A 27227-nucleotide genomic window follows, 5' to 3' on the forward strand; every position below is an offset into this window, starting at 1 on the left:
CGTCGGGCTCCCTGCATGGAGCCTGCTTCTCCCTCTGCCGGTGTCTCTGCCTCTCTCTCTCTCTCTCTCTGTCTCTCATAAATAAATAAATAAAATCTTAAAAAAAATAAAGCAGAATAGGGAGGGAATTTATAGCACTTACTGTTTATATTGGAAAAGAAGAAATGTATTTTTAAAAACCCACAGCAATTAGAAAGAAGGAAATAATAAAGATAGAAATCAATGAGCTTGGTTGCCTGGTTGGCCTAGTAGAACATATGACTCAATCTGAGGGTCATGAGTTCACAAAGCACCATGTTGGGTATGGAGCCTGTTGAAAAACAAAAATCAGTGCAGCACCTAGGTGGCTCAGTTGGTCAAGCACCTGACTACTGATTTCAGCTCAGGTCATGGTCTCATCTCAGGGTTTTTTTTTTTTTTTTGGTCTCAGGGTTCTAAGACTGAGCCCTGCATCAGGCTCTGTGATCGGTGTAGAATCTGCTTGTCCCTCTCTCCTCCCTGATTCCTCTCTCTCTCTCTCTCTCTGTCAAATAAATAAGCAAAACCTTAAAAAAATAAAAATTAGTGTTAAAAAAAGAAGTCAATGAGATTGAAAATAGAAAAAAATCAAACAAAAACTTCATTCTTTTAATAGATCAACAAAATTGACAAACCACGTTATTAAGATCAGTAATGAAATAGGGGATATCACTACAGATTCTGCAGACATTAAAGGATAGTGAGAGAATACCACAGACAACTCTATACACACAGATTTGACAACTTAGGTGAAATGGACCAGTTCTTTAAAAAGTATAAACTACCTCATATCATCAAATATTAAAGAGATAATCTGAACAATCCTGTAACTATTAAGGAAATTGAATTCATAAAATCCCCTGAGAAGTCTCTAGATCCAGATGGTTCCATTGGAGAGTTCTTTTTTTTTTTTTTTTTTTAAGATTTTATCTATTTATTTGACAGAAGGAGAGAGACAGACACAGAGAGAGTGCTCACAGCAGGCAGAGGGAGAAGGAGAAACAGACTGCCCACTGAGCAGGGATCCTGATGTGAGGCTTAGTCTCAAGACCCTGAGACCTTGACCTGAGCCAAAGGCAGACACTTAACCGGCTGAGCCACCCAGGCATTCCTCATTGGAGACTTCTAAAAAACATTTAAAGAATTAATACCAGTTCTACACAATCTCCTTCAGAAAGTAGAAGAGGAGAGCTATTTCCCAGCTCATTCTGTGAAGCCAGTATTATCCTGATGCTAAAACCAAAGGGAGTAAAAGAAAAAAAAGGAAAAAAGAAAATTGTACACTAACATCTCTCATGAATGTAGATTCAAAAAATTCTTTTTGTTTTTTTTTAGGAGAGGGGGGAGAGAGAAAAAGAGAATCTTAAGCAGATTCCCCACTGAGCACAGAGCCCCTCACAAGGGCTCGATTTTACAACTCTGAGATCATGATCCAAGCCAAAATCATGAGTTAGTTGCACAACCAACTGAGCCACCCAGGTGTCCCAGATTCCAAAATTCTTTTTTTTTTCTTTAAGATTTTATTTATTTATTCACGAGAGTCACACAGAGAGAAGCAGAGACATAGGCAGAGGGAGAAGCAGGCTCTCTGTGGAGAGCCTGATGCGAGACTTGATCCCAGGACCCCAGGATCATGACCTGAGCCAAAGGCAGATGCTCAAACACTGAGCAACTCAGGTACCCCCAGATTCCAAAATTCTTTTTTTTTTTTTAAGATTTTATTTATTCATGAGAGACACAGAAAGAGAGAGAGAGAGGCAGAGACACAGGCAGAGGGAGAAGAAGCAGGCTCCATGCAAGGAAGCCTGATGTGGGACTCGATCCTGGGACTCCAGGATCATGCCCTGGGACGAAGGCAGGCGCTAAACCGCTGAGCCACCCAGGCATCCCAATTCCAGAATTCTTGACAAAATATTAGCATGTAGAATTCAGCAATGTATAAGAAGAGTTACACATCATGACCCAAGTGAATTTTATTCCATAGATACACTGTTCACTATTCGAAAATGAATCAATGTAATCCATCGTAGTAATAGGTGAAAGAGAAAGATTTATATGATTGTATCAATTGATACAGAAAGAGCATTGGCAGGAATTTAACACCAATTCTGATAAAAAGTCAGGAGACTGGGCAGCCCCGGTGGCACAGCAGTTTAGCACCGCCTGCAGCCTGGGGTGTGATCCTGGAGTCCTGGGATCGAGTCCCACGTCAGGCTGCCTGCGGGGAGCCTGCTTTTCCCTCTGCCTGTCTCTCTCTCTCTCTCTCTGTCTCATGAATAAATAAATAAAATCTTTAAAAAAAAGGAGACTGGAAATAGAGGGGTCTTCTCCAACTTGATAAAGAACACCTGCAGAAAACCTGCAACAGACATCATATTTAATGGTGAAATACTGAATACTTTTCCTCTAAGAATAGAAACAAGGCAAGGATGTCCACTCTCACCACTGCTAGTCAATATGGTCCTGGCAATTCTTGCCAGTGCAGTGAGGCAAGAGATGGAAATAAAAGGGATATGGATCAGGAAGGAAGAATAAATAAGACATTCCTTTATGCAGATGACATAATTGTCCATGAAGAAAATCCCATGTAATCAACAGCAACAAAACTCAGTGGAACTAGTAAATGAGTTCAGTACCAAAAAAAAAAAAAAAAAAAAAAAAAAAATCAAAAGTCAATTGTATTTCTATATATCATTGAGATTCAAATAATAATTTAAAAAAAACCTTAAAAAGTGAAAATCAGGGCAACCTGGGTGGCTCAGCAGTTTAGCATCGCCTTCAGCCCAGGGCGTGATCCTGGGAACCCAGGATGGAGTCCCACGTCGGGCTCCCTGCATGGAGCCTGCTTCTCCCTCTGCCTGTGTCACTGCCTCTCTCTGTCTCTCATGAATAAATAAACGAATAAATAAATAAATTATCTTAAAAAAAAGATTATTTACTCCAAACCAACAACTTTAAAAAAAAAAAAGAAGTGAAAATCAAGGTGGGCATGGGACCCTTGATCTCGGGGCTGTGAGTTCCAGGCCCATGTTGGGTATAGAGATTACTTAAAAATAAAATCTTAAAAAAAAATTAAAAGTAAAATAGCATTCATCATCAGCAAAAAAGAAGAAGAAAGAAAAGAAATACTTAGGTGTAAATGTAGCAGAACACTCATGGGACTTGTATGCTGAAAACTACAAAACAGTGATGAAATTAGTTAAAGAGATGTAAATATAGAGATATTCTGTGTTCCTGGACAAGAAGATGCCATGTGGTAAGGATGTCAGTTCTCTCCCAATTGATATACAAGTGTAGCACATTTCCTATCAAAACCAGGTGAGATTTTTTTTTATAAATATAGACAATATTATTCTAAAATTTATATGGAAGAGCAAAGGCATTAAAATAGCTAAGACAGGGGCAGCCTGGGTGGCTCAGCGGTTTAAGCGCCTGCCTTCGGCCCAGGGTGTGATCCTGGAGTCCCAGGATCGAGTCCCATGTCAGACTTCCTGCATGGAGCCTGCTCCTCCCTCTGCCTGTGTCTCTGTCTCTCTCTCTCTCTGTCATGAATAAATAAATAAAAAAAATCTTTAAAAAAATAAAATAGCTAAGACAATTCTGAAAAAGAATAATGTGGGAAGAATCACTCTGCTTGATTTTAGACTTCTGGCTACATCGATCCGCACTATGGTGGTATTGGCAGAGGAACGGGCACACAGATCCATGGAACAGCATAGAGAACCCAGAAATAGCCCTACACAAGTATAGCCAACTTTTGTTTGTTTTGTTTTTGACAAAGATGCACAAGCAATTCAGGGGAGAAAGGAGAGCCTTTTTAACCAAGGGTGCTAGAGCAACTGGGTGTCTGTAAGCAAAAACAACAACAAAACAAGCCTCCAGCTAAACCCCTCTGTACAAAAATAAACTCAAAATGGATCATAGATTTACATGTGAAGCATAAAACGATACAATTTGAGATGATGATAATGTAGGAGACAACCTCCAGGACCTAAGAGTTCTTAGACATGGTGCCAAAAGCCTGATCCATAAAGGGAAAATAATTTATTATTGGACTTCCATCAAATGTATAACTTTTTGCCCCAAAACACCCTTTTAGGAGGATGGCAAAACAAACTATAAACTGTTAGAAAATATGTGTGGTTAGGAACCACACATCTGAGAAAAGATTTAGAATATATAAATTTCATTTTTTTTATTTATTTATTTATTTATTTATTTATTTATTTATTTATTTATTTATTTTTAAATATTTTATTTATTCATGAGAAACACAGAGAGAGAGACAGAGAGACAGAGAGAGAGAGGGGCAGAGACAGAGACACAGGCAGAGGGAGAAGCAGGCTCCATGCAGGGAGCCCGACCTGGGACTTGATCCCAGTTCTCCAGGATCAGGCCCTGGGCTGAAGGTGGCGCTAAACTGCTGAGCCACCCGGGCTGCCCATAAGTTTCATTTTTAAAAAAGATTTTATTTATTTGAGAGCACACAAGAGTGAACACAAATGGGGGAAGGGCAGAGGGAGAGGCACAGAAGATTCCCCAGGACCCGGAGACCATGACCTGAGCCTGAGTCAGATGCTTAACAGACTGAGCCACCCAGGTGCCCCCTAAAAATTTCATTTTCTAACTGTTAATTGCTGGTACATAGAAATGCAAGTGATCTTTGTGAACTTTCCTTGTATTCTCTTCCCTTGCTAAATTAAATTATTAGTTTGAATAGCTTTTTTGTAGGTTCCTTATGGGTTTTCTATTTATACAATCATGACATCGAGAATAACACAGTTTACTTCTTTCTTGCTAAGTGCTGATTTATTTTTTTGCTTTATATTGCTGTCTAAAACATCCAGTATAATGTTGAGAAGAATTAGTAAGAATGGGGAATCTTTTTTTTTTTTAAGATTTATTTATTTATTCATGAGAAACAGAGAGACAGAGAGGTACAGACACAGGCAGAGGGAGAAGCAGGCTCCATGCAGGGAGCGCAATGTGGGAGTTGATCCCAGGTTTCCAGGATCAGAGCCTAGGCTGAAGGCAGCGGTAAACCGCTGAGCCCCCCGGGCTGCCCAAGAATGGGGATTCTTGCCTCATTCCTGAGCTTAGGGAGAAAGCCTTTGCTCTCATTATATTACATGCATAATGTAATTGCTATTTTTTTTTTTTTTTTTTTTTTTGTGGAAGAGGGAGATGCTTAGGATTTTTACATCTATGTTATAATGAAAACTACTGGCCTTTAGTTTTCTTATAATTTAAAAATTTTTTGGTACAAGGTAATGTTGATTTCATAAAAATGAGTTGAAAAGTGTTCTATTTTCTTTTCTTTTAAGATTTTATTTATGTGAGAGTGAGAGAAACACAAGCAGGGGGAGGGAAGGAGGGAGAAGGAGAAGCAGACTCACTGCTGAGCAGGGACCCTGATGTGGGGCTCGATCCCAGGACCCTGGGATCATAACCTGAGCCAAAGGCAGATGCTTAACTGACTGAGCCATCTAGGTGCCCCTGGAAGTGTTTTATTTTCTGGAAAAAAAAAAAAAAAAAGATTTGTTTCTTCCATATATGTTTGATAGAATTCATCAGTGAAATAATCTTGGCCTGGAGTTTTGTTTTTGGGAAGGTTTTATTGATTGATTGATTGATTGATTGATTGATTTTATTTATTCATGAAAGACACAGACGCAGAGATATAGGCAGAGGGAGGAGCAGCTCCCTGTGGGGAGCCCAATGCAGGACTTGATCCCAGGACCCCAGGATCACGACCTGAGCCAAAGGCAGATGCTCAACCGCTGAGCCACCCAGACATTCCGATGGGATGAATTATGAATTGAATTTTTATTTTTTTTATTTTTATTTTTTTTAAATATTTTGTTTATTTATGAGAGAGAGAGAGAGAGGAGAGGCAGAGACACAGGCAGAGGGAGAAGCAGGCTCCATGCAGAGAGCCTGACGTGGGACTCGATCCAGGGTCTCCAGGATCACGCCCTGGGCTGTAGGCGGCACTAAACCGCTGAGCCACCCGGGCTGCCCATGAATTGAATTTCTTTTTTTTTTTTTTTGAATTGAATTTCTTAAATAGATTTAAAGCTATTTAGATTTTTTAGTTTTCATGTTAACTTTGTTAATTTTTGTGTTTCAAGAGATATTTCCATTTTATATCATTTGTCAGATACATTGGCATATGAATTAAGATTGTGACATCTTGGGATCCCTTGGTGGCGCAGCAGTTTGGTGCCTGCCTTTGGCCCAGGGCGTGATCCTGGAGACCCGGGATCGAATCCCACGTCGGGCTCCCGGTGCATGGAGCCTGCTTCTCCCTCTACCTGTGTCTCTGCCTCTCTCTCTATCATAAATAAATTAATTAATTAATTAAAAAAAAAAAAGAAAGATTGTGACATCTTTGACCAAATGACACCTTTACCATGAGGAGATAACCCTCTTCGTCCCTGGTGATGTTCCTTGTTCTAAAGTCTACTTATTCTTCTTTCTCTTCTTTTTTTTCTTTCCTCTTCTTTTTTTAAAGATTTTATTTATTTATTCATGAGAGACACAGAGAGAGGCAGAGACACAGGCAGAGGGAGAAGCAAGCTCCCTGCAGGGAACCCGATGCGGGACTTGATCCCAGACCCTGGGATCACAGCCTCAGCTAAAGGCAGACACTCAACCACTGAGCCACCCAGGCATCCCTGAAGTGTACCTCTTCTGATATTAATATTGCCATTCCAGTTTTCTTTAACATCTGCATGTGTCTCTTTTTCCATCCTTTTTAATCTCTCTGTGTCTTTACATTGAAAGTGGATTTCTTACAGAGAGTAGATAGTTAGGTCTTGGTCTTTCTTCTGTTTTTTTTTTTTTTTTTTATTAAGATTTTTAATTTATTTTATTCATGACAGATACACAGAGAGAGAGGCAGAGACACAGGCAGAGGGAGAAGCAGGCTCCATGCAGGGAGCCTGACTTGGGATTCAATCCCGGACCCCAGGATCACGCCCTGAGCCAAAGCCAACCCCTGAGCCACCCAGGCGTCCTGACCCCTGAGCTTCCGGTGATCACTATTCTAACTCTCTGTTTTTACAAGTGTGGCTTTTTTAGATTCCACATATAACTGAGATCTTATATTATTAGTCTTTGTCTGACTTATCTCACTGAGCATGATGCCCTCGAGGTCCACTGATGTTGGCACAAGTGGCAGGATTTCCTTCTTTCTCAGGGCTGAATACCAGCCCATCGTAGGAGTATGTGTACCATGATTTCTTCACACATGCACTTCTGTGGGCACTTAGGTGGCTTCCCAAATCTTTTGATTTTATAGTTTACTTTGAACAGCACTTCATTTTGGTTTTGGTTTTGTTTTGGCTCTTCCTTCTCCTGTCTCCAGAGCTTATCATACACACTAGACCTTCATAATGGGAAATGACTGAACGTAGGTTGGGAGGTGTTAACTGCTGCTTATTCTCACTTTGGGGTTAATTTCTATATAACCGAGAAGAAGGATGATCAACTTCCCTCTCAAAAATGTCAGGCTTGGGGCACCTGGGTGGCTCAGCCGGTGAAGTGTCTGCCTTCAGCTCAGGTCATGATTTCAGGGTCCAGGGATCCTGCCCAGGGTTGAGTGGGGCTCCCTGCTCAGGCTTCCCGTCCGCCCACGAAACACCCCGGAACTTCAGGTGGGGTTCTTGGGAGGTGGCTCCAAATCCAGCAGTGCCCCAGCTGGCCCTCCCGCTGGCCTGTGGCCTCCTTTGTGTTTGAGATATAACTCACATCCCATAAAATTGACTATTTTAGGGGGATCCCTGGGTGGCTCAGAGGTTTAGCGCCTGCCTTTGGCCCAGGGCGCGATCCTGGAGTCCCGGGATCGGGTCCCGCGTTGGGCTCCCGGCATGGAGCCTGCTTCTCCCTCCTCCTGTGTCTCTGCCTCTCTCTCTCTGTCTGTGTCTATCATAAACAAATAAATAAATCTTTTTTAAAAATTGACTATTTTAAAGCTTACAATTCAGGGGTTTTGAGTATATCCAGGGCTGTGCAACCTCACCACTGTCGATTCCAGAACATTCTCACCACCCCATAAAGAAACCCCATACTTAACAGCTCTTCATTTCCCCCACCCCCAGCCCCTGGCAACCACTGATCTACTTCCTGCCTCTGTGGATTTGTCTGTTTGAGACATTTCATATAAATAGAACTATATTCATATGTATGTGGTCTTTTGTGTTTGGTTTCTTTCACCGAGCATCAAGTGTTCTCAAAGTTCATCGGGTTGTTGCTTAAATCACTACTTCATTCCTTTCAATGGTTGAATAATATTCCATTGGATGGGTATCCATTTATCTGTTCATGGACATTTGAATTGCTTATTATTTCAGCTCTTATGAATAATGAGGCCATGGATGTTTGTGTACAAATTTTTGTGTGAACATAAGTTTTCAGTTTTCTTGGGTCTATAACAAGAAGAGGGATTGCGAGGTCATATGGCCACTCTATGTGTAACTACTTTTTATGTTATGGACAAAATATTTACTGAGATAAATTTTCTGCAGTGTACAAATCATTCTTGCAAATACAAACATTTAACTTTTTACATTTTTGTGGGGAGAAGAGCAGAGGGAGAGGGAGAGAGAGAGAATTTTTTTTTTAAGATTTTATTTAGGGGATCCCTGGATGGCTCAGTGGTTTAGCACCTGCCTTTGGTCCAGGGCGCGATCCTGGAGTCCCGGGATCGAGTCCCACGTCAGGGGAGCCTGCTTCTCCCTCCTCCTGTGTCTCTGCCTCTCTCTCTCTCTCTCTCTCTCTCTGTCTATCATAAATAAATAAATAAATCTTAAAAAAAAGATTTTATTTATTTATTTGACAGAACATGAGTGGGAGTAGAAGGAGAGGTAGGCTTCCCCAGTGAGCTGAGCAGGGAGCCCGATGCTGGACTCGATCCCAGGACCTCGGGATCATGATCTGAGCCAAAGGCAGGTGTGTAACTGACTCAGCCACCCAGGTGCCCTGGAGAGAGGGCATCTTAAGGAGACTCCACACCCAGCACAGAGCCAAACTGGCTCGATCTCACCACCCTGAGATCATGACCTGTGCTGAAACCATGAGTCAGATGCTTAACCCACCGAGCCGCTCAGGTGCCCCTGGACATTTAACTTTTTAGAGGAACTGCTACAATCTTCCAAAGTAGCTGTACCATCTTACGTGCCCCCGGCAGTGTGTGAGCTTCCACTTTCTCCACATCCTCACCAGCCTGGATTTTTTTTTTTTTTTTTTTAATGGTAGTCATACAGAGAGAGAGAGAGAGAGAGAGGCAGAGACATAGGCAGAGGGAGAAGCAGGCTCCATGCACCGGGAGCCCGATGTGGGATTCGATCCTGGGTCTCCGGGATCGCGCCCTGGGCCAAAGGCAGGCGCCAAACCGCTGCGCCACCCAGGGATCCCAGCCTGGATCTTTGATACTAGCCATCCTAGTGGGTGCGAAGTGGCATCCCATCATAGTTTTGATTTGCATTTCCCTAATTACTAATGATGTTGAGCATCTTTTCATTGTGGTTAACCAACCTCTGTGCTCTGGAGCTGAAATAGAACACAAAGACTGTCTGGTGATAAAGAGGAGCGATAATTTTATTACTTCACCTGGCACAGGAGGCTGCATGGGCTAGGGTCTTGGTCTTCATAACTGCAGACCAGGGGACACCTGGCTGGCTCAGTCAGTAGAGCGTGCAACTCTTAACCTCATGGTCGTGAGCTCAGGCCCCACATTGGATGTGGAATCTACTTAAAAAAAAAAAAAAAAAGCAAAGCAAAACTGCAGAGCCGCCCCAGGGGTTAAAGGCTGAAGGGTTTTTTAGGAAAATACAGGATCAGGGCGGTTTTGATAGGAATCTGGTATGTGCTGCCAGCCACGTTCGTCATGTCTTCCAGGTGGTCTCCTGACCAACCCTGGCAACAGCCATCTGAGTCTTGTTACTAAGTATACATTGAGATCAGCAAGATGCCCACATTGATAAGGAGGAGCTCCTGGGACAAAGGATTCTACAGAAAAACAAGCGCCGGGGAGGAGGAGGTTTCAAGAATGAAGAGAAAAACTCATGGAGTTCGAAGTCGAGCCTTGCTGAAGCATTAGTGTGTTCGTCTTCATCTCCATGCATCCATACTTTTCTAGAGCGGTTTCATTTCCACGTCCTTACAGGCCATTTGTGTCCCCTCTTTGGGGAAAAATGTCAACTCACATCTGTTGTCCAATTCTTCATTGGGTTATTTGTCTTCTTGTTGTTGTCGTCAGTTTCTGAATAGTCTGGATACACAGACTCCTACCAGATACGAGTCACCAATATATTACCCATTCTGTTGGGGGCGGATGGGGGGTGTCTTTTCACTTTCCTGATAATATCCTTGGATGCACGAGCGTTTTAAATTCTGTTCAAGTCCAGTTTTGTTTTGTTTTGTTTTGTTTTTCCCGGTTGCTTGTGCTTTAGATGTCCTAGCTATGGAATCATGGCCTAGTCCAAGGTCATGAAGACCTCCACCTGTGTTTTCTTCTATGACTTTTGTAGTTTTAGCTCTTACATTTTGGTCTGCCATCTATTTTGAGTTAGTTTTTTTACTTGGTGAGAGGTAGAGGTCCGACTTCTTTCTTTCGTATGTGGATATCCAGTTGTTCCAGCACCATCTGTTGAAGAATATTCCTTCTGCGTTGACTTCTCTTGGCATCTTTGTCAAAAATCAATTGACCATAAATATATGGCTTTAAAAAATATATATATGGCTTTATTTCTGGACTCTGTTCCATTGATCTAAATGTCTGTCCTTATGCTGCTACTATTGTCTTGATTATTTTAGATTTGCAGTTTAAGTTTTGAAATTTGGAAGTATGAATCCTCCAAATTTATACTTCTTTTTCGAGATTGTTTTGGCTATTTGGCTCCTTTGCATTTCTTTTCTTTTTCTTTTTTTAATTTTATTTATGATAGTCACACACACACACACACACACACACACACACACACACAGAGGCAGAGACACAGGCAGAGGGAGAAGCAGGCTCCATGCACCGGGAGCCCGATTTGGGATTCGATCCCGGGTCTCCAGGATCACGCCCTGGGCCAAAGGCAGGCGCTAAACCGCTGCGCCACCCAGGGATCCCTCCTTTGCATTTCCATATACATTTTAGGACGAGCATGTAAAATTCTGCCAAAAATAAAAAAGAAAGAAAAAAGCAAAAATCCAGCAGATATTTTGGTAAGGGATGGATTTTGGATCTCTAGATGGATTTTGGAGAGTACCCCTTCCCTAACATTAGTGAGGTCTGTTCACAATCTTCTGATCTGTGAACAATGTCTTTTCATTTATTTAGGTCTTTAATTTCAGTGTTCTTAGTTTTCAGTATACAAGTTTTATACTTCTTTTTAAAAACCTATTAACATTTTGTTCTTTTTGATGCTGGTCTATATGCTCTTTCAACAGGGTGACTTCATCATGAACATAACATTCCAGGAAGCCATCCTTCTGAAGACCAGCTTCCTTTGTTTGTAAAAGAAGACTGGGAAACTTCTCTTCAGGATTCCTTGGTTTCTTTCTCCCCTTTCAGTTTTTAACTGTGTGTTGCATTTGCTTGGAGCAGGGCCCCTGTGTCATATGTATTAGTTTGCTGCCATCACTAAGGATGCTCTACAGTAAGGGAGATGAAGGGTATGGAGAAGAAAGGCTTTGGAGCCCTACAGACTTTTGACATTCTGGTAAGCCATTTCCTGGCTGTGTGATCTTGAGCAAGTTGTCACTTGAGCTGCAGTCTTCTCATTGGTTGGTTGGGGCTGTTTTTTGAGGATTTCAGCAAGCTAAGTAAATGAAAGCACCAGAACACTGCTCTGTCCATTTGCCAGGTTAATGTTATAAACAGCTCAACTGGAGACTTGTGGCTCCTTTTAGCTCTTCCCAACTTTTTATGGTAATTGCATAAAAACAATGCATAGAAACATTGAAATCAGCTTCTTGTATTTTTTTTTTTTAAGATTTTATTTATTCATGAGACAGAGAGAGAGAAAGGCAGAGACACAGGCAGAGGGAGAAGCAGGCTCCATGAAGGGAGCCCGATCTGGGACCTGATTCCAGGACTCCAGGATCATGCCCTGAGCCGAAGGCAGAACGCTCAATTGCTTAGCCACCCAGGCGTCCCAGCTTCTTGTATTCTTGACTCTGGATTCTTATCTTCCCCCCTCCCTAGCACTGCCTCTGGCCTGGGCAAGGACAGCTTTTCTCCCCCACCCTCTTATATCAGCCTCCACTTTTCTCTTTGCAACACTCTAGTGAAAGTGATTGAACACTTCAACCCAGCTGTCTTTAGCTAGAGGCCAGAGCTGTGAAAGCTGGGTATTTACTGCTTGGAAATGGGTTAGAAAACTGTTTCCCTGGTGGAGGCTCAGCTCAATCCTGGGCCTCTCGTACTAGGGAGAAGATGGGGGTCCTCCTGTTAACAGGCATCACCCCCTTCTGTAATCTGGTGTCAGCCAAGTGGACCTGAAGCTGTTTTCCCAACAGGACCAGATTCTTCTCTCCTGGCGCAGTTCCTCCTCACTCCTTTCCCTTTTCTCATTCATCTTCCCCTAAGATTCGCTGTATTTTATATAATAAGTAAATTCTACACCACACGTGGGACTTGAACTTACAACCCTGCAATAGTCACATGCTCTACTGAGCCAGCTAGGCGCCCCTCCAAGATCCATTTAAGTACTGTCCTTTCCAGAAACTTGCCCAATTTCCATCAGCAGGCTTCCCTGATGCCCATCTGTTCCACACTTTCTATTTTATCTCACTCAAGCATCCTTTCATCTTCTTGCAGGGCTGTATCCTGTCTGTGTGTGCCATGTGGCCTGGTACACAATGTAGGTGGCTCCAGGTGGATCTGCTGGACCACTGAGCAGAAGCTGGTAGGTACTTGACACATTTTCTGGGATGGTCTCTGATTAATGCTCAATGTGTAAGTTCACCTCACATTAAGGTACTGGTTATTTTTGTTGAGACAATGTAAAATAGTAAAAAGAACAAATGTGCTTGAATTAAGCTACTTGAAGATCTTTCTTTAGCCCTTAGTAGAGACTATCATAGTGTGAAGCCCTATGACAAAGATGAGGTCTGCCTGATGATGCCAAAGCAGTTAATAGTATTCTAATTTTTCCAAACCGTTTATAGCCAACTGGTATTCAGCTGGAGACCAGTAACCTATTCATTCTTTAGACACCTAGCATGATACTGGACTCACTGTTGGAATATCTTATGCTTTCAGGTTTTATTTCCACACATTTTCCTTTCTTACCACCTCATCTCCCGGTTGACTTCCTGGTTGGCAGGTAGCAAAAACCAGCTTAAGAGAGTAAGAAGAGATTCTTGCCTTAGCATCAAGTGCTGAGGAGTTACTCCTGACTTGGGCGAATACATGATCCCTCTGAGGTTATCCACTGGGGACAACGGAAGAAGGTCCTCTATAAAGCTGTAAACAGCTAACTAATATCATTGGTGAAACGGACATGTAGCTGGTGCTTGGGTTTTCCCATGAGCTCTGGATAAATTTACCCAAATCTATTTGTGAATTCAACTTATGTAATAGTTTAGGAAGGCTGCAAGCTGGTGCTTTTGCTTTTTCCTCTGAATCCCATGTACTGGGCACTTACTCAAACTGATGCATTCTAAGACAAAGATGTGATAACAAGGAGTAAAACAAGGTCAGGTGTCTGTCTCACACAGTTTATTTAACAATAGGTAATAAGAAATCAAATTTAACAGTCTATACAGTGATCCAAAGTTCATATTTATAAGTAATCAACTTTAATTGCATGATTTACAACAGTTGAGGGTTTTTGCTTTCTATTTTCAAGTTTTACAGAAAGTGTATGTGTGCGTGCGTGCGTGCGTGTGTGTGTGTGTGTGTGTGTGTATGGGGGGGTTAGGGGCAGGGTAAGGAGGAAGAAAGCAAGCGAAGAAGAAACCCCAGGGACATTTTGCATGTTAAAATCATCCCACAGGAATCGTTTCTTACCCTCTTTTAAATTTTTTCCTTTGTTAGATGTAAAAATAACGAAAAAAATTCTTTCAAGAAACAGAACCACAATATATAATACATCAATTTGGCAGCTGCCCCTGTATATTTTGAAAAAGTCATTTTTCTCTCTACATGTACAAATTATTTTAATACTTGAAGTTTTTACGCTCAGACTTACGGAATAGAAAATTTTCTGGAGCACAAAAGTTGACTTCAGGGGAGGAAAGGGGAAATTTTTTTTTTTTTTTTTTACATTTTTAAAAGAATGAACATCTTTGCACCCAGAGAAAAAAAATTGGTATTTTAATATATATTTATATATATTTATATATATATAGAATGTAATTTTAAAGTAACATTAACCCCTTTTGTCCTCTGGTTTTAGAAATGTTCTAACTCTTCCATAAAGTGAGGAAAATAGGGAAAAATGTCAACCATCTGCACCAGTAAATAATAACTATTAATATTACATATTTTCATTAATTTAAAAAAAATAATAAAACCTATTGGAGGTGCAAGGCAGGAGCGTGTGGTTGGCTTCCCAGACCTCAGCCTCCTCCCAGTGCACACTTGAACCACACACACAAGGGAAAAAAAGAGGCCGGCAGGACCGGCCATAACAAAAATATATTCTTTGTACTCTATCATCCCTCAGGTTCATCTGGCTTGTTTGCTTTAAACCACAAACAGCTACTGCACAGTCCTTATGTGTTCCACGGAAAATTGTCTTTTAGGCTAAGAAAGATTCAAAAAAATTGTTTTCAGTACAAAAAGTCTTGTTAAGAGAAAATAATTTTTTTGCTCCCAAAATACTACAAGGTGTCTCTAGTGTATGTCTAGTGTACTCTGTGAGAGGTTCGAATTCAAGTCTGAGTTATCGGTGCTGAGTCCCAGGTCCGTGGCGCTTGCACCATGGAGGTTTGCCATGCCTGGATTGCTAGCGAGCTGAGAGAGCATTGAACTCTGGTCCGGGCTGGCAAAATGCCCTTGTTCCATGGGGTTGGCCTGGGCAGCTACCAGTCCGGGATGTGGAGAACTGGTCTGTGGGGAGACATGGTGCGGAGAGGGCTGAGGCTGCATCCTTGGGGAAGGGCTGGAGTGGGGAGGCTGGGACTGCGGCCGTGGAGAAGGGACAGGCTGGGGAGAGCGCACTTGATTGGAGAGAGAAGAAGGGATCTGCTGGCCTTGGAGGTGTGGGGACTGAGCCTGGCTTGGGAGCATATGCTGCTGGGGGCTCATGGGGTTGGGCTGAGCAGGGGACCCCATCTGTTGCTGGAGGAGTCGCTGCTGATACGCCTGCAAACTGGCTCCAGCCTCTGCTCCCAAGGCCTGGGGGAGCTGGCCCATCTGTCCCATGTTCCCTTGTTGCATCTGCTGCATGTGATGTTGCATCCGCTGTTGCTGCTGCTGCTGCTGTGGCGGCGGCGGTGGTGGGGGGTAGCCAACTCCTTGGGGTTGCTGGAACTGGTTATGGTTGGCCATCCCGGGGCCGATTCCAGGCCCTGCTCCCTGCTGCTGCTGCTGCTGTTGCTGCTGCATCATCTGCTGCCGCCTCAAGATGTCTCGGAACTGTGAAGGCATGGTGTTGTGATTCATGTTCATTTGCTGAGCTTGGGGGCTCATCCCTCCCATGGGTGGCTGGAGTTGCTGCTGCGGCTGCTGCTGGGGCAGGCCGGCCCTCTGGACGCCCGCTTGCATGGGGTTCATGTTCGGCATGGCTGGATTAGAGTGGACCCCCTGCTGGCCTGGCATGGTAGGCGGCTGCAGCCCGGGCTGGCCCTGGGGCATGCCAGGCTGCCCAGGGAGGGGCTGTGGATTCGAGTTGGCATACTTGGCAGCCCGCTGCTTGATGAATGCAGCCAACAGCTGGGGGTTGGCATGAAGGATACTAAGCACCTGTTGCTGCTGTAGGGGAGAGCTGGGAGACCTGAGAGTCCGCAAAAGGTTTTGTAAGGCTTGTTGAGACACAGTGCCTGGTTTGAGAGGGCTCACACCTACCTGGCCCAGTCCTGGCTGGGGAGCTATATTCAAGGGCTGACCATGCTGGGCCACTGACATCATGGCTGGCCTCGGCATCCCAGGCTGTAGCTGCTGGGGCTGAGGCAAACCTCCCTGGACCCACTGTGGCTGCTGCTGCATCCCAGTGGGCCCCATCCCTGGCTCCAAATGCCCACTGGGACCTCTGGCCATAGGGGGTGGGTTCATACCCATGGGGGCCATCGGAGTCATCTGGGGCATCTGGTGCTGGATTGGCCTTTGAAAAATTTGCACGTGGGCCATCTGGCGCTGCGTCTCAGCTGCCCTCTGAATCTGCATTGCCATTTCCACTGCAGCAGGTGGGGGCCCTGGAAGGGGTGGCTGAGCAGTCTGAGGGGGAGTGGGAGGGGTCACCTGGCCTGCTGCCTTACCCTGGGAGACGGGGCCAGCAGCCTGAGTCCTGGGCAAATAGGGTGGCATGCTGTTGGGAGGAGTGGGCTGGGGCTGAGAGGGAGGCTGGGGCTGGGGTGTCTGCGGGGTGGTTGGTTGTTGACCAGTCGGTGTGGTTGGAGTGGCAGGAGTTGGGGAGGGCAGGCCTTGCTGCTGCCCCACCACCCCGGTCCGCTGCATACTGGCCATCCTCCTGCGGAGCATCTGAGCCTGCTGGAGCCGGTGCTGCAGCTGCTGTTGCCGGAGCTTTTGCTTGATGTTGAGGCAGAAGGGCACAGGGCACTTGTTCTCCTGGCAGTGCTTGGCGTGGTAGCAGCAGAGGGCGATGAGCTGCTTGCAGATGGGGCAGCCCCCGTTGGTCTTCCGTTTGCAGCCCTTGGTGTGCTGTACCACCCGCTTCATCTTCTGGCAGGAGGGCAGTGAGCAGTTGGCGTTCCGGCACTGGCAGGCATGCACCAGGGACTGAATGCAGCGCTGGATGCTCAGGCGGCGGGAGTCTCCTGGGCTTTGGGTGGCTGCAGCCTGCTGGCTGTTGCTCTCGTCGTCTAAGCCAAGACCTAGTTTCTCCATTTTGTGGTCATGGTTTTTAGTGTTATAGCAGGTGATACATAAATCATAATCCTGGGGGGGAAACAGGCACAGTCAACTCTCCAAGATTTAAGTAATTAAAAAAACAGTCTACATATTCTGCTAGGGCCCAAAACCCCCTTCTAGAGAAAGACTCTTCAGCGCTACCACTGAAATATAAGACCAGGCCCCTCCCACTCTGCGCTACTACTCACCAATGGCCCCGAGCACAGGCCTTTGTCACCAGTGTTTCTCCTGCCTCTCAGGAACCTGGAGCCCCCCACCCACCCCAGCGCCCTCTGCTCCCCACCCCCGGGGCCTACCTCGCAGACAGTGCAGTGCCAGCGGGTCTCCACATGGTGCTTGCACTCGTTGCAGGTGTAGACAAAGCGGTCCTGGCTCTGGGTGTGCAGCTCCACCAGCATGCACATGGTGGACCACTGGGCTCTTCGGAGTGAAGAGAACTCCAGGTGCTTGTCCCTGGCGAGGGTAAGGAAGGCGTCCCGCCCATCCATCAGATCGCAGGGGATGAGGGGGTCAGGATCAACGATGGGAGGCAGGGAGTTGGCGGCAGGGCCAGCGATGAGACGGATCACAAAGAAGACCTATGAAACGGACAGTTTCAATCTGACTCTGGAAGAAGAGCACTGCCTGGCACTGGGATAGCCTGCAGCCAACGGATGTCTAACTGGACGCCTGTGAGGCTGGTGATGCTCAAGTTCACAGCCATGCAAGGTCCCATCATACAGCCCTTGCTTTCTGTTGCTCACAAACCTCTGGTCTCTTCTCTGGGAATGACTACAATGGGCCTAATATCGACATTTTCTTATCTTCTCATTTAATAATCCCTTCAAACTAAAAAGGGTCTGGGCAGATACAGCACACATACACTGGACATTTCGCCTCAAAGGGTCTACTCTCACATCCAAGCCACAGTTGAATCTGGACCTAATCACAAGGAGACATGTCAGACAAATCCAAATTGAAGGAGATTCTAACAAAACAATTTTGGGCCTTGACTTTCAACAAAATGCCCACGTTATGAATAAAAAGAAAGCCAGGAACTGAGACAACTCAACCTGACACATAATCCTTGACTGGAGCACAAGGACCAGACATAAGATAGTGGCACTGGGGGGAATCTCCTAAGTGTGAAGTCACAGTGTGGTGAAGGAGAGGTGGTCGTCTTTCTTAGAAGGTGCTTGCTGAACTATAGATAAAGAGGATATAGCAAAACGTTAACAACTGGTCAATCTAAGTGAAGGGTATGGCAGGGGGTCCACTACACAACTTAGAGAAAGTTTCAAATGTTAAAAAGTTTGTGGGGATGGGAAAGATAAAAAGCAAAACCTTCTTAGTCCTTGATACAGAAACAAAATTCTTGTTCACTGAAGTTTGAAAAGATACAACCACCATCAAGGCCCATAAACATTAGTGTAAAGCTGTGACAGGAAGCTGGTATAGCCTATTTTACATTTACTAATATATGAATGTAAACTCTTACTAAGCTGAAAAATGCAAGGGTACCTTCAAGAGATGAGAAACTTGTGAGCAACTGCTGTACTGACCACTATATTTTATCAGTTCTCAGAGACTGACAATCTGTGCAAACTGGCAATGACACTTGTAATATACTTGGACAGCAATACTGGCATAAAACATGAGTCTTATTTCTAGAAAAAGAACATAGGGCACACTCAGTGTCACACTGAGTAGACACATCTTGAACAGATGCCAAGAGTTTAAAAACATCAAGGAGAGGACTGTGACCTTATAATATTGTGGCTCAATGAAAGTACTCCTAGAGCAAGGACCATTTTGAAAATCTGATGCATAAGAAAGCACTGAATCTAACAAGTGGGGAATGCCTCTAACAACTCATTTGAAATAGAGGCAAATAAAACCATCTGGTGACTCCCTTGGAAATCTTTACTAAGGCTAACCTTCATGATTGTTTCCACTGTATGTTGCCCTCTAGCTAAGACAATACTCAAATATAACCTAAATCTACAACCTTAGATTCTAATTCCCAACAGGTATCCACTACTTCCATCTTCAGACTAAAAGTCTGGAGACTATATCCACAATTTAAGTCAAGCTTATTGTAATGGACTCTAGGGACCTTTCCCAACCCTTCTGTTATGCCAGAATCTTTTTTTTTTTTTTTTTTTTTTTGTCGTTTAAAGATTTTATTTTTTTCCTGAGAGACAGAGACATAGGCAGAGGGTGAAGCAGCTCCTTCCAGAAAGATTGATATGAGACTTGATCCCAGGACGCTGGGATCACAACCTGAGCCAGAGATACTCAACTACTGAGCCACCCAGTTGCCTCTGTTATGCCAGAATCTTGTGACGCTAAACATTGCTTGAAATAGCTAATAATTATTAATTGTTGATAATATCAAAGGGAGGCACCCACCAGAATTCAAAAACCCTGAGGATTACAAAGAGGGTTGGACAAATTATGCCAATGCATTAATGCGCGGGACAATCCAACACCAATGAGACTTGTGACAGCTGCCAACCTGAGAAACCCTATCATTGCCTGTTTTTTTTTTACCTCCTATTCAAGCTATGCAATTTTCTTTCTTCTTATCCCTCAAATGATTTTTTTCCTTCTGAACTTCAGAAGGTACGCTGTGCTTGGATCTTAAATGCTAGCCATGGTGGGCAGAGCTTCCAACCTCCTTCCCTGCCCCTCCCACCCTAAGTGGCCACATAGTACCTCTTTGTGCTTCTCCATGGTGGCATACAGTTTTTGCGAGAGGTCATTGGACACATTGGGCATGCCCGGCTTCTTCTTGTTGCCCCTACTCAGGCTGCTCTTGTTTTTGCTGGTTTTCTTATTATTTTTCTTTTTAGCATTTTTGCTGTCTCCCTTTGTCACCTGCAGGTTAGCAGAGAGGACAAGAAAATGTAAGCATTTTTGTTATGAAGTAATTTGAATAATACTAATGGTAGAAGGGTTCTCCTTTTCTTTGAAACTAGAGATTCTCAGCTTATGACTCTACCAGCTCCTCTTGTCACAGACTCACCTATTTGAGTTGGTATTTATAGCAGACTAATGTTTACTATGGTTTCAGCACTAGTGTTCTTCCAGGGAAGAATCCCTACACTAAGACCCTTCAATAAAACAGCCTTAGCTTTTTGGCTAGAAGAGCCCCACAGTTTGGAGACTCCTCAGATGCATCCATCCTATTCCAGATTTGAGGACAGGGAACAAGGAGTAGAATGGTGGAATATTGAACATTCTAGAATTTTATGGGCCTACTATAAAAAAACAAAGCAATTTGCAGAGACAATCAATGAATTCAAACTACAAGACCGTGAAGAATTTAACAGGCTGCTACTTATGAGAGACTTTCGTTAGGTCAGACTCAACGGAGACCATTGCAGCTATGCTATCAGAAAATTACTAACCAGGAAAAGCTCCTCAGAATGTCCTCCTCACAAAACCTCCTGGCAATCTCTGACCTAGGTCTGTTTTTGTAAGGCCCAGAATGCTCTGTACACTTATAAAGTGGTGTGGTGTTTAAAAAAAAAAAAGCCCCAATTATTCACAATCTGAATCTTTATGGAAAGTACTTTTGCCAGCCTCCTGCTCTATGTAGCTAATTTTCTATCAGTTTTTCAGGGTTTCCTTCTGTTTTCCATTATCAGAAATCCAAGGTTTCAGTTAAAATGAGGTCTGATGCTAAAAAGGTTGAAAACCACTGAAACAGAATTATTTCTTGACCAATTTAAAGAGCTCTTTCCAAAAATAAATAAATAAATAATTGATTAATTAAAAAAAATAAAGCTCTTTCACGCCGAAAGCTTTAAGACCAAGTCAAAAGTTGAAGCCTGATGGCGGATTATACTCGAGAATCAAGGTGGAAGCTGGGAAGGAAAATGCAAAGCCCTCACATCTGTGCTCTCGTTGCTGGTGTTTTCTTCTCGCTTTCGCTCTTCTTCCTCCTGTTCTAGCTCCTTAATGCTCTCTTCCAGAACGTTGGGCCAGAAATCACCCTCAAAGTAAGGCAACTCCTTTGCACTTGTTAATCGATCTTCAGTAGCTTGTTTAAAAATATCCTGTGAAAATACCAGGTACAAGTAGGAATTTGGTTTTTTTTTTTTTTAAAGAAGCATTTATCATTCAGAAGCAGTCACAGCTAGCAGACACAAGAAACCTGAAGGATTATAATGTCTTCTGAAAGAAAGGCAGCAGAGAGATTTATACCTAAGCCCCATGGCCCAGGGGGACATTTAGTCTTAAACAGTAAAAACTCAAGGTCTGAGGTCAGTGGTTCTGGTTCTGTCTTTCCTCTGCCTGTGAGGATAGGGAAGTTACCTGCCTTTATAAAGCCAAGTGGGACATCTTCCTGCGAGGACTGATGGCTCAGGCCCCATCAATCACGCCGCAGCCTTTACTATTGCTGATGACACAATGCAATACAATGTGAGGAATGCCTGCCTTGTTCCCATCACCCATCCCCTGACTGAGAAATATGTTCAAAACAACCCAAACCACAAATACTGGAAACTGCATGGCCACAGGCTGCTCTGCTCTGCTGCCTGGGAAAACATCCAGTTCTTACTTTTCTCCCCAGGAGTAAAAACAGATAAGAAACTTATCTGTTCAAGTTCTTATCATGAGATGCCCTCTAATCATGAATGGCTATTAAGAATACGTTTTTCATCACATCTTTAAAACAGAGATTTGTTGATCTAAGACATTTAAAACTGAGTTTTTCTTGGTTTGAAAAAGGGAGTACAGAAGATTTTTGTTAAGATAGTCAAATAGCAGAATACAGAGCTGCAGGATCAGTCATCGCCCCCCATTCCTCCTGACCTTGTAGTCATGGACGATTCGCTCAGACACAGCCTTGTCAAGCATCTTTTTGTACCACTCCTGTAGTCGCTTGGGCTTGGGTATCTTCTGGTCAGGAGGATGGCAATGGAAGATATAGTCGTCTCCCTCACTTGGGGGACATGCCCAAATATGTCCTGTTGTATATCTAACAACACAAAGAGGGGGAATATTCAAGAGAAAAGTTTATCATCTATTCCAGAAAGAATGCTACAACGTGGAGTCAATATGGAAACCAATGATTTTTTTTCTAAGACAATATCAAGTGTACAACCCAGAATCAGATCGAAATTCTTAGGCCAGATTCAGGCCTAACCTACAGCACTTACAATGGGTGTCACATTGCCTAGTTCTTCTTAGAGGCTAACCCTGGATTCCCAAATCCCAAATTTGCATGTGAAGACAAAAGAAAAGCTACAATGCAAAGGAACATGGATCCATTCCAACAACACGGAACAAGGAATGGAAGAAAGCTAAGTGATAAAAGGAAGAACTTGCAAGGTGCGGTAGTGAATGTTCTCAAGCACACGTATACCCTGAAGGTAAAGAATCAGGCTAATTTGAGTATTTCCAGACCCTAGTCTATTTTGGTTCTGATACCTAGGTATGAGAGGGTCAACTGCAGTTCAAGGTTCTGGCCCTGAATGAGTACCAACCTTCCAATCAAACTGTACCTAACACCTTAACTGAACAAAAGAAAACTAATCTGGGATAAGTATGACTAGGGTCAACATATCCATTTCTGTCCGACTGGCAACACTGAGAAAAGGGAACAAAGTCACCTCTCTGCTTTAATCTAAGTTTCACCACAATACCACAGTGGTAATTAGTTAAAAATTTAATTAGTTTAAGCTCATTGTTTTTAAAGATAGCATTTGTCAATATGCTTACCCTAATTTCTTGACGTATTCTAAATATCCAATTAGAATTTCATGATAGACTGCAGTCCTCAAGCATTTAGGACGGAAGAAATGAACACTGTCAAGGTAGGATATGTAAACTCTCCTGTATCAAGTGGGGAGAAAGAAACCATGTCAAGTCACATAAGGAGTTCTTACTAATATAGCTAAAAACACAATCTCCTCTGTGCTCTTTTTCACCTCATTTATAATACACATCACACAGTCACAGTTAAGTACATGACTAGGCTGTGCACTCTTTAGGAGAGTCTGGTGAGCCTCAGTACCCAGCAGCGCTTGAAGCATAGTGTATTAGTATTTATGGATCCAAGTGTATTCTGGTAGCATTCTTATTCTGGCCTTTATACTATTTTGGAAACAAATTCTAAACCATATCCTAACTTTACTTGTGTGACATTCTTTCACATTATCTCCCAGGCAAGGCACCTAACACAATCAAGAATTAAGCCCATTTTCTGAAAAACAGTCTGCTTCCCACTTCTCATTTCAGGCTGTTTGATACTCCTCCTTATTACTATGAACACAGTTTGCATTTCCATTTCCAAAGCAAGTACATCAAATAGTTCCTTGCCCACAATGCTTTTTGCCTATTGAACTGCAAACTCCCACTCAACTGGAAGGCAGTGGGCCAAGTCCTACCTCTGGTTGGGTGGAGGGCAGTCGGAGCCATACTCCTGAACGTGCATGCCGAAGAAGCACAAGTCAACACCGTCTATCTCTTCAAAGGCAAAGAGGGCTTTGGTTCGGTAAGGAAAAGACTCTGCCATCTCTCCGCTATCTACAAACCTACATAATCCAGATTGGAAAGAAAAACACGAGGTCTCAGTTAAACCAGAATCATCAGCAATTAACTGTCAAGTGCTTGTAGAACCACAAGAGAAGAAAAGGGAAAATTATTGGATACCTTGCTTTCATGCCTGGTTTCACTTCCACAGTTTTATCAGAAGCATGCACTACCCGAACAGTGACTTCTCCCGACTCAGGGTGATTCTGACGTCTAAGAAAATCATTCACACGATTCTCCAGAAAGGTGCCAAGCCTGGTAGATGGCAACCCTAGAAGTGCAGAAGTGAAAAGTTCTGCAGTTAGCCAAGGTGCAAATTCATTATTGTTAACTCTTAAGCTTCAATATCAAATATCATTTTTGTATTCTCCGTCCAAATAGGATAACCTGATTTTGTTAAAAGTTAGCAATGTGATCAATACTTGAAAACAATCGTTTTTTAAAAAATAGGAGCTACTTCATGAATTTGTGTGCCATCCTTACATAGGGGCTATACAAATCTCTGTATCATTCCAATTTTAGTATATGCGCAGCTGAAGCAAACATGGTAGTGAATTTTAGGTGTTTTCCACCCAACTTTTTACTTGGAAAATCTTCTAATTTCAGAAGTCACAAAATACAACATCCACATGCACTTTGGCTTGATTGCAGTGATATTTTAAAATAACAATGGTTGGATATTATGAGAAGCCTTATAGGAATAAAAAGCAATCTGTAGGTCAGTAAAAACTGCAAAGGTATCCACAAAATTAAACCAAATATTATAATGCAATAATCTCGACTGTATACAGGATACAATCTTTTTTTTAAGATTTTTATTTTACCTATTTGACAGAGAGAGAGCTAGAGAACACAAATAGGGAGAAGAGCAGAGGGAAAGGGAGAAGTAGGCTCCCCGCAGAGCAGGGAGCTCCACGCGGGGCTCAATCCCAGGACCCCAGGGATCATGCCCAAGCCGAAGATGCCCAAGCCAAAGGCATCTGCCCAACTGACTGGGCCACCCAGGTGCACCCCAGGATACAATCTTTGACTACCACTACCCCAACCACCCAAGTGAGATAGGTCTGAAAGAGGCCCCAACTAAAAGTTTGGACCAAATTGAGGTAATCACTGATGGGATGGCAATTCTGGACATATTTCCACATGCAGCCCCAATTAGGAATGCCCTAAATATGAAGAAATGTAGGAAAAAGAACACCTATCCTGCACATTTCAAATCCTAATCCTTAAGTAATCTCTACACCTAATGTGGAGCTCAAACTCACAACCCAGAAATCAAGAGTCACAGGCTCTTCCTAATGAACAAGCCACGCATCCCTTGCATGGTTTATTTTTAACTATGCTTCAGTGGAAGTATTGCCAGGATTTACTTGTAAAATTAAAACTTACTTTTAGCAGAAAACTTATTTTCTTTCCTGGTTCGTGCTGATTTCTTTAAACAGCCATCACAGACAAATCTAAAATGTAAACCAAGACTTTGCTTACACAGTTACATGAACATTTAAGGTAACATGTACTAGTAACAAAATCTACTACTACATATATGTACCAAGTTAAAAGTCAAAAGACAACCTGGGAGAAATATTTCTATACATATAAAACAACGACTTAATAAAAAAGCCTAATTGAAAAACAGGCAAAAAACATGAGGAAATGTCAAAGGCATATAAACTGGCTGATAAACAGGAATTTCAGTTTTTGGACAATCAAACTGGCAAAAGTATATATCCCTACTGGCAGGAATGTAAATCAGTAAGTTTTGAGAGTAGGACTAATACATTCTCTCTGTCCCAATTATATAAGGATGTGCGTGATTAAGTACAATTTCTTTTTTTTTTTTTTTTTTTTTAAGATTTTATTTATTCCCAAGAGAGTGAGAGAGCAAGAGAGAGAGAGAGCAAGAGCACAGCAGAGGGAGAAGCAGGCTTGATGAAGGGAGCCCGACGCGGGATTTGATCCCAGGTCTCCAGGATCAGGCCCTGGGCTGAAGCTAGCACTAAACCGCTGAGCCACCCGGGCTGCCCTTAAGTACAATTTCTTAACAAAAACTAGAGACCACATAAAAGTTCCTTAACCAAATGACCCATCTTAAGTTACAAGAATCGCTGCAAGTCTCTTAACTATTCTTCTTACCCAACTCTTTAAAGAGAGCACTAAAAAAGCATATCTAAAGACAAGACAGATACATATCGAATGATTGTGATTTCCCCTGCATCTTTTTTCTAGAAATGTGTTAATTAGCCACCCACCTCTTTCCTGTGACCTCCAAACCATCAACAATCAAAGTAAAGAACAAAAGACAGTGTCGAGATCCCTTTTTTTTTTTCCAGTTTTTTTTTCAGTTATTGATTTAAGTAGTCTCTACCCGCAACGTGGGGGTCAAACTCATGACCCAGAGGTTAAGAGTCACATGCTCTTCCAACTGACTAGCCAGGCACCCTCAGGTCCCATCTTAACAGATCACTTCATGCACAGACATCCCCAACCTTGGAACAGAATTATGATCAACCCCATTCCCAGAAAGTGAAAGGAGATACATAGTAGTAGTAGAGAAGTTTCACAATGGACAAAAGTCCACTTACTTCTGTCAAAGTCTATGTGCAGTTTAAGTAAGTATGTGGAGAATATTCAGAAACAGAACACAGGGCCCAGGAATAGCCTGTTTACTGAAATCTGTATGTAGTCATTTTTATGAAACTCTTCCACTGGACAATAGTCATGTAACTTACTGTCCATCCCCTCCAAAACTTCAAACCCTAACCCATTCCAAGTAGCAAGTAGATCACAAGTAGCAAATGATTACAGCAAATAAAACAAAAAAGTTTCACTTACACATTGCTCACCTTTTAGTAAACCATTCACAGCGTGACATTTTCTTAGAGGTAAGAACAGAGCTGCCCCATGGACACCCTCCATATCTTCCAATTTTCCTACTATAGCCAATTTAAGTGTTCAAAATATGGCAAATTTAATTCCTTCTAACACCTCTTTACTAGTTTCTAGGTGCTAGAGATTTCTTAGCTCTACTGATAAATCTTTCAAAAATATTTACTTTTGATGTGTAATGATTATGAAAGAATTTTAAAAACCAGCAGAATAAAATATTTGTATATATATTAAAACCAGGCATGCAAATTAAGAGAAAGACCTGTATTTTGGGATGCTAGCTTACTTAATGTTTTGTTTATTTAAAGATTTTATTTATTTATTCATGAGACACAGAGAGAGGTAAAAACAGGCAGAGGGAGAAAGCAGGCTCCCTGTGGGGAGCCCAATGTGGCACTCAATCCCAGGACCTAGGATCACAACCTGAGCTGAAGGCAGATGCTCAATAACTGAGCCGAAGAGATGTCCCTTATTTAATGTTTTAAAAAAAGGAACTTTATTTCTTCCCAATCCTAGAACAATTTTTAGAGAGAGTACTCTGAAAATATAATAAAATCATTGCAAAGACAGAAACTTGCTAAAATTCATGATGATGAAAAAGAAAAAAATCCTAGATGCCTCACCCAGATGGCCAGATGATTTCATGATGAAGGACACAGATCTGATGCATCTTTCTTCCACACTCTGTACATTCAACAAACCTGGAATGAAAAGCCAAAAAGTCAAGGTTAAAACAAAAACTTTAACCAAATCAAAACTTCCCAAC

The 27227-nt window shown here is 42.8% G+C and overlaps 1 protein-coding gene, 1 long non-coding RNA gene and 1 other non-coding gene across 14 annotated transcripts in view; 1 reads left to right on the plus strand and 2 right to left on the minus strand.

The window, feature by feature from the left end:
- Positions 1-27227, plus strand: part of LOC140642772 (uncharacterized) — an 80000-nt gene that overhangs the window by 39225 nt on the left and 13548 nt on the right. For all 11 annotated transcript variants that reach the window (XR_012039177.1, XR_012039169.1, XR_012039171.1 and 8 more), the window contains 2 exons: positions 11461-11732; positions 12833-12920. This is a non-coding gene — a long non-coding RNA (uncharacterized lncRNA). The remainder of the gene's footprint in view (positions 1-11460; positions 11733-12832; positions 12921-27227) is intronic.
- The window catches only part of EP300 (E1A binding protein p300), an 80458-nt gene continuing 66949 nt past the window's right edge, over positions 13719-27227 (minus strand). For both annotated transcript variants that reach the window (XM_072843801.1, XM_072843800.1), the window contains 10 exons: positions 27085-27162; positions 24965-25032; positions 23696-23846; positions 23431-23577; positions 22763-22876; positions 21854-22019; positions 20929-21093; positions 19748-19909; positions 17347-17628; positions 13719-17077 (listed from right to left, as the gene is read on the minus strand). In XM_072843801.1, the coding sequence (XP_072699902.1) occupies positions 14855-17077; positions 17347-17628; positions 19748-19909; positions 20929-21093; positions 21854-22019; positions 22763-22876; positions 23431-23577; positions 23696-23846; positions 24965-25032; positions 27085-27162 (3556 nt within the window). In that variant the 3' untranslated portion in view covers positions 13719-14854. The remainder of the gene's footprint in view (positions 17078-17346; positions 17629-19747; positions 19910-20928; positions 21094-21853; positions 22020-22762; positions 22877-23430; positions 23578-23695; positions 23847-24964; positions 25033-27084; positions 27163-27227) is intronic.
- On the minus strand, positions 24018-24119 carry LOC140600578 (U6 spliceosomal RNA). The gene has a single exon (XR_012003775.1). It is a non-coding gene; the product is annotated as a U6 spliceosomal RNA (small nuclear RNA).

This window comes from Canis lupus, chromosome 11, assembly GCF_048164855.1.
Source record: "Canis lupus baileyi chromosome 11, mCanLup2.hap1, whole genome shotgun sequence".
In the NCBI taxonomy this organism is placed as follows: Eukaryota; Metazoa; Chordata; class Mammalia; order Carnivora; family Canidae; genus Canis; species Canis lupus.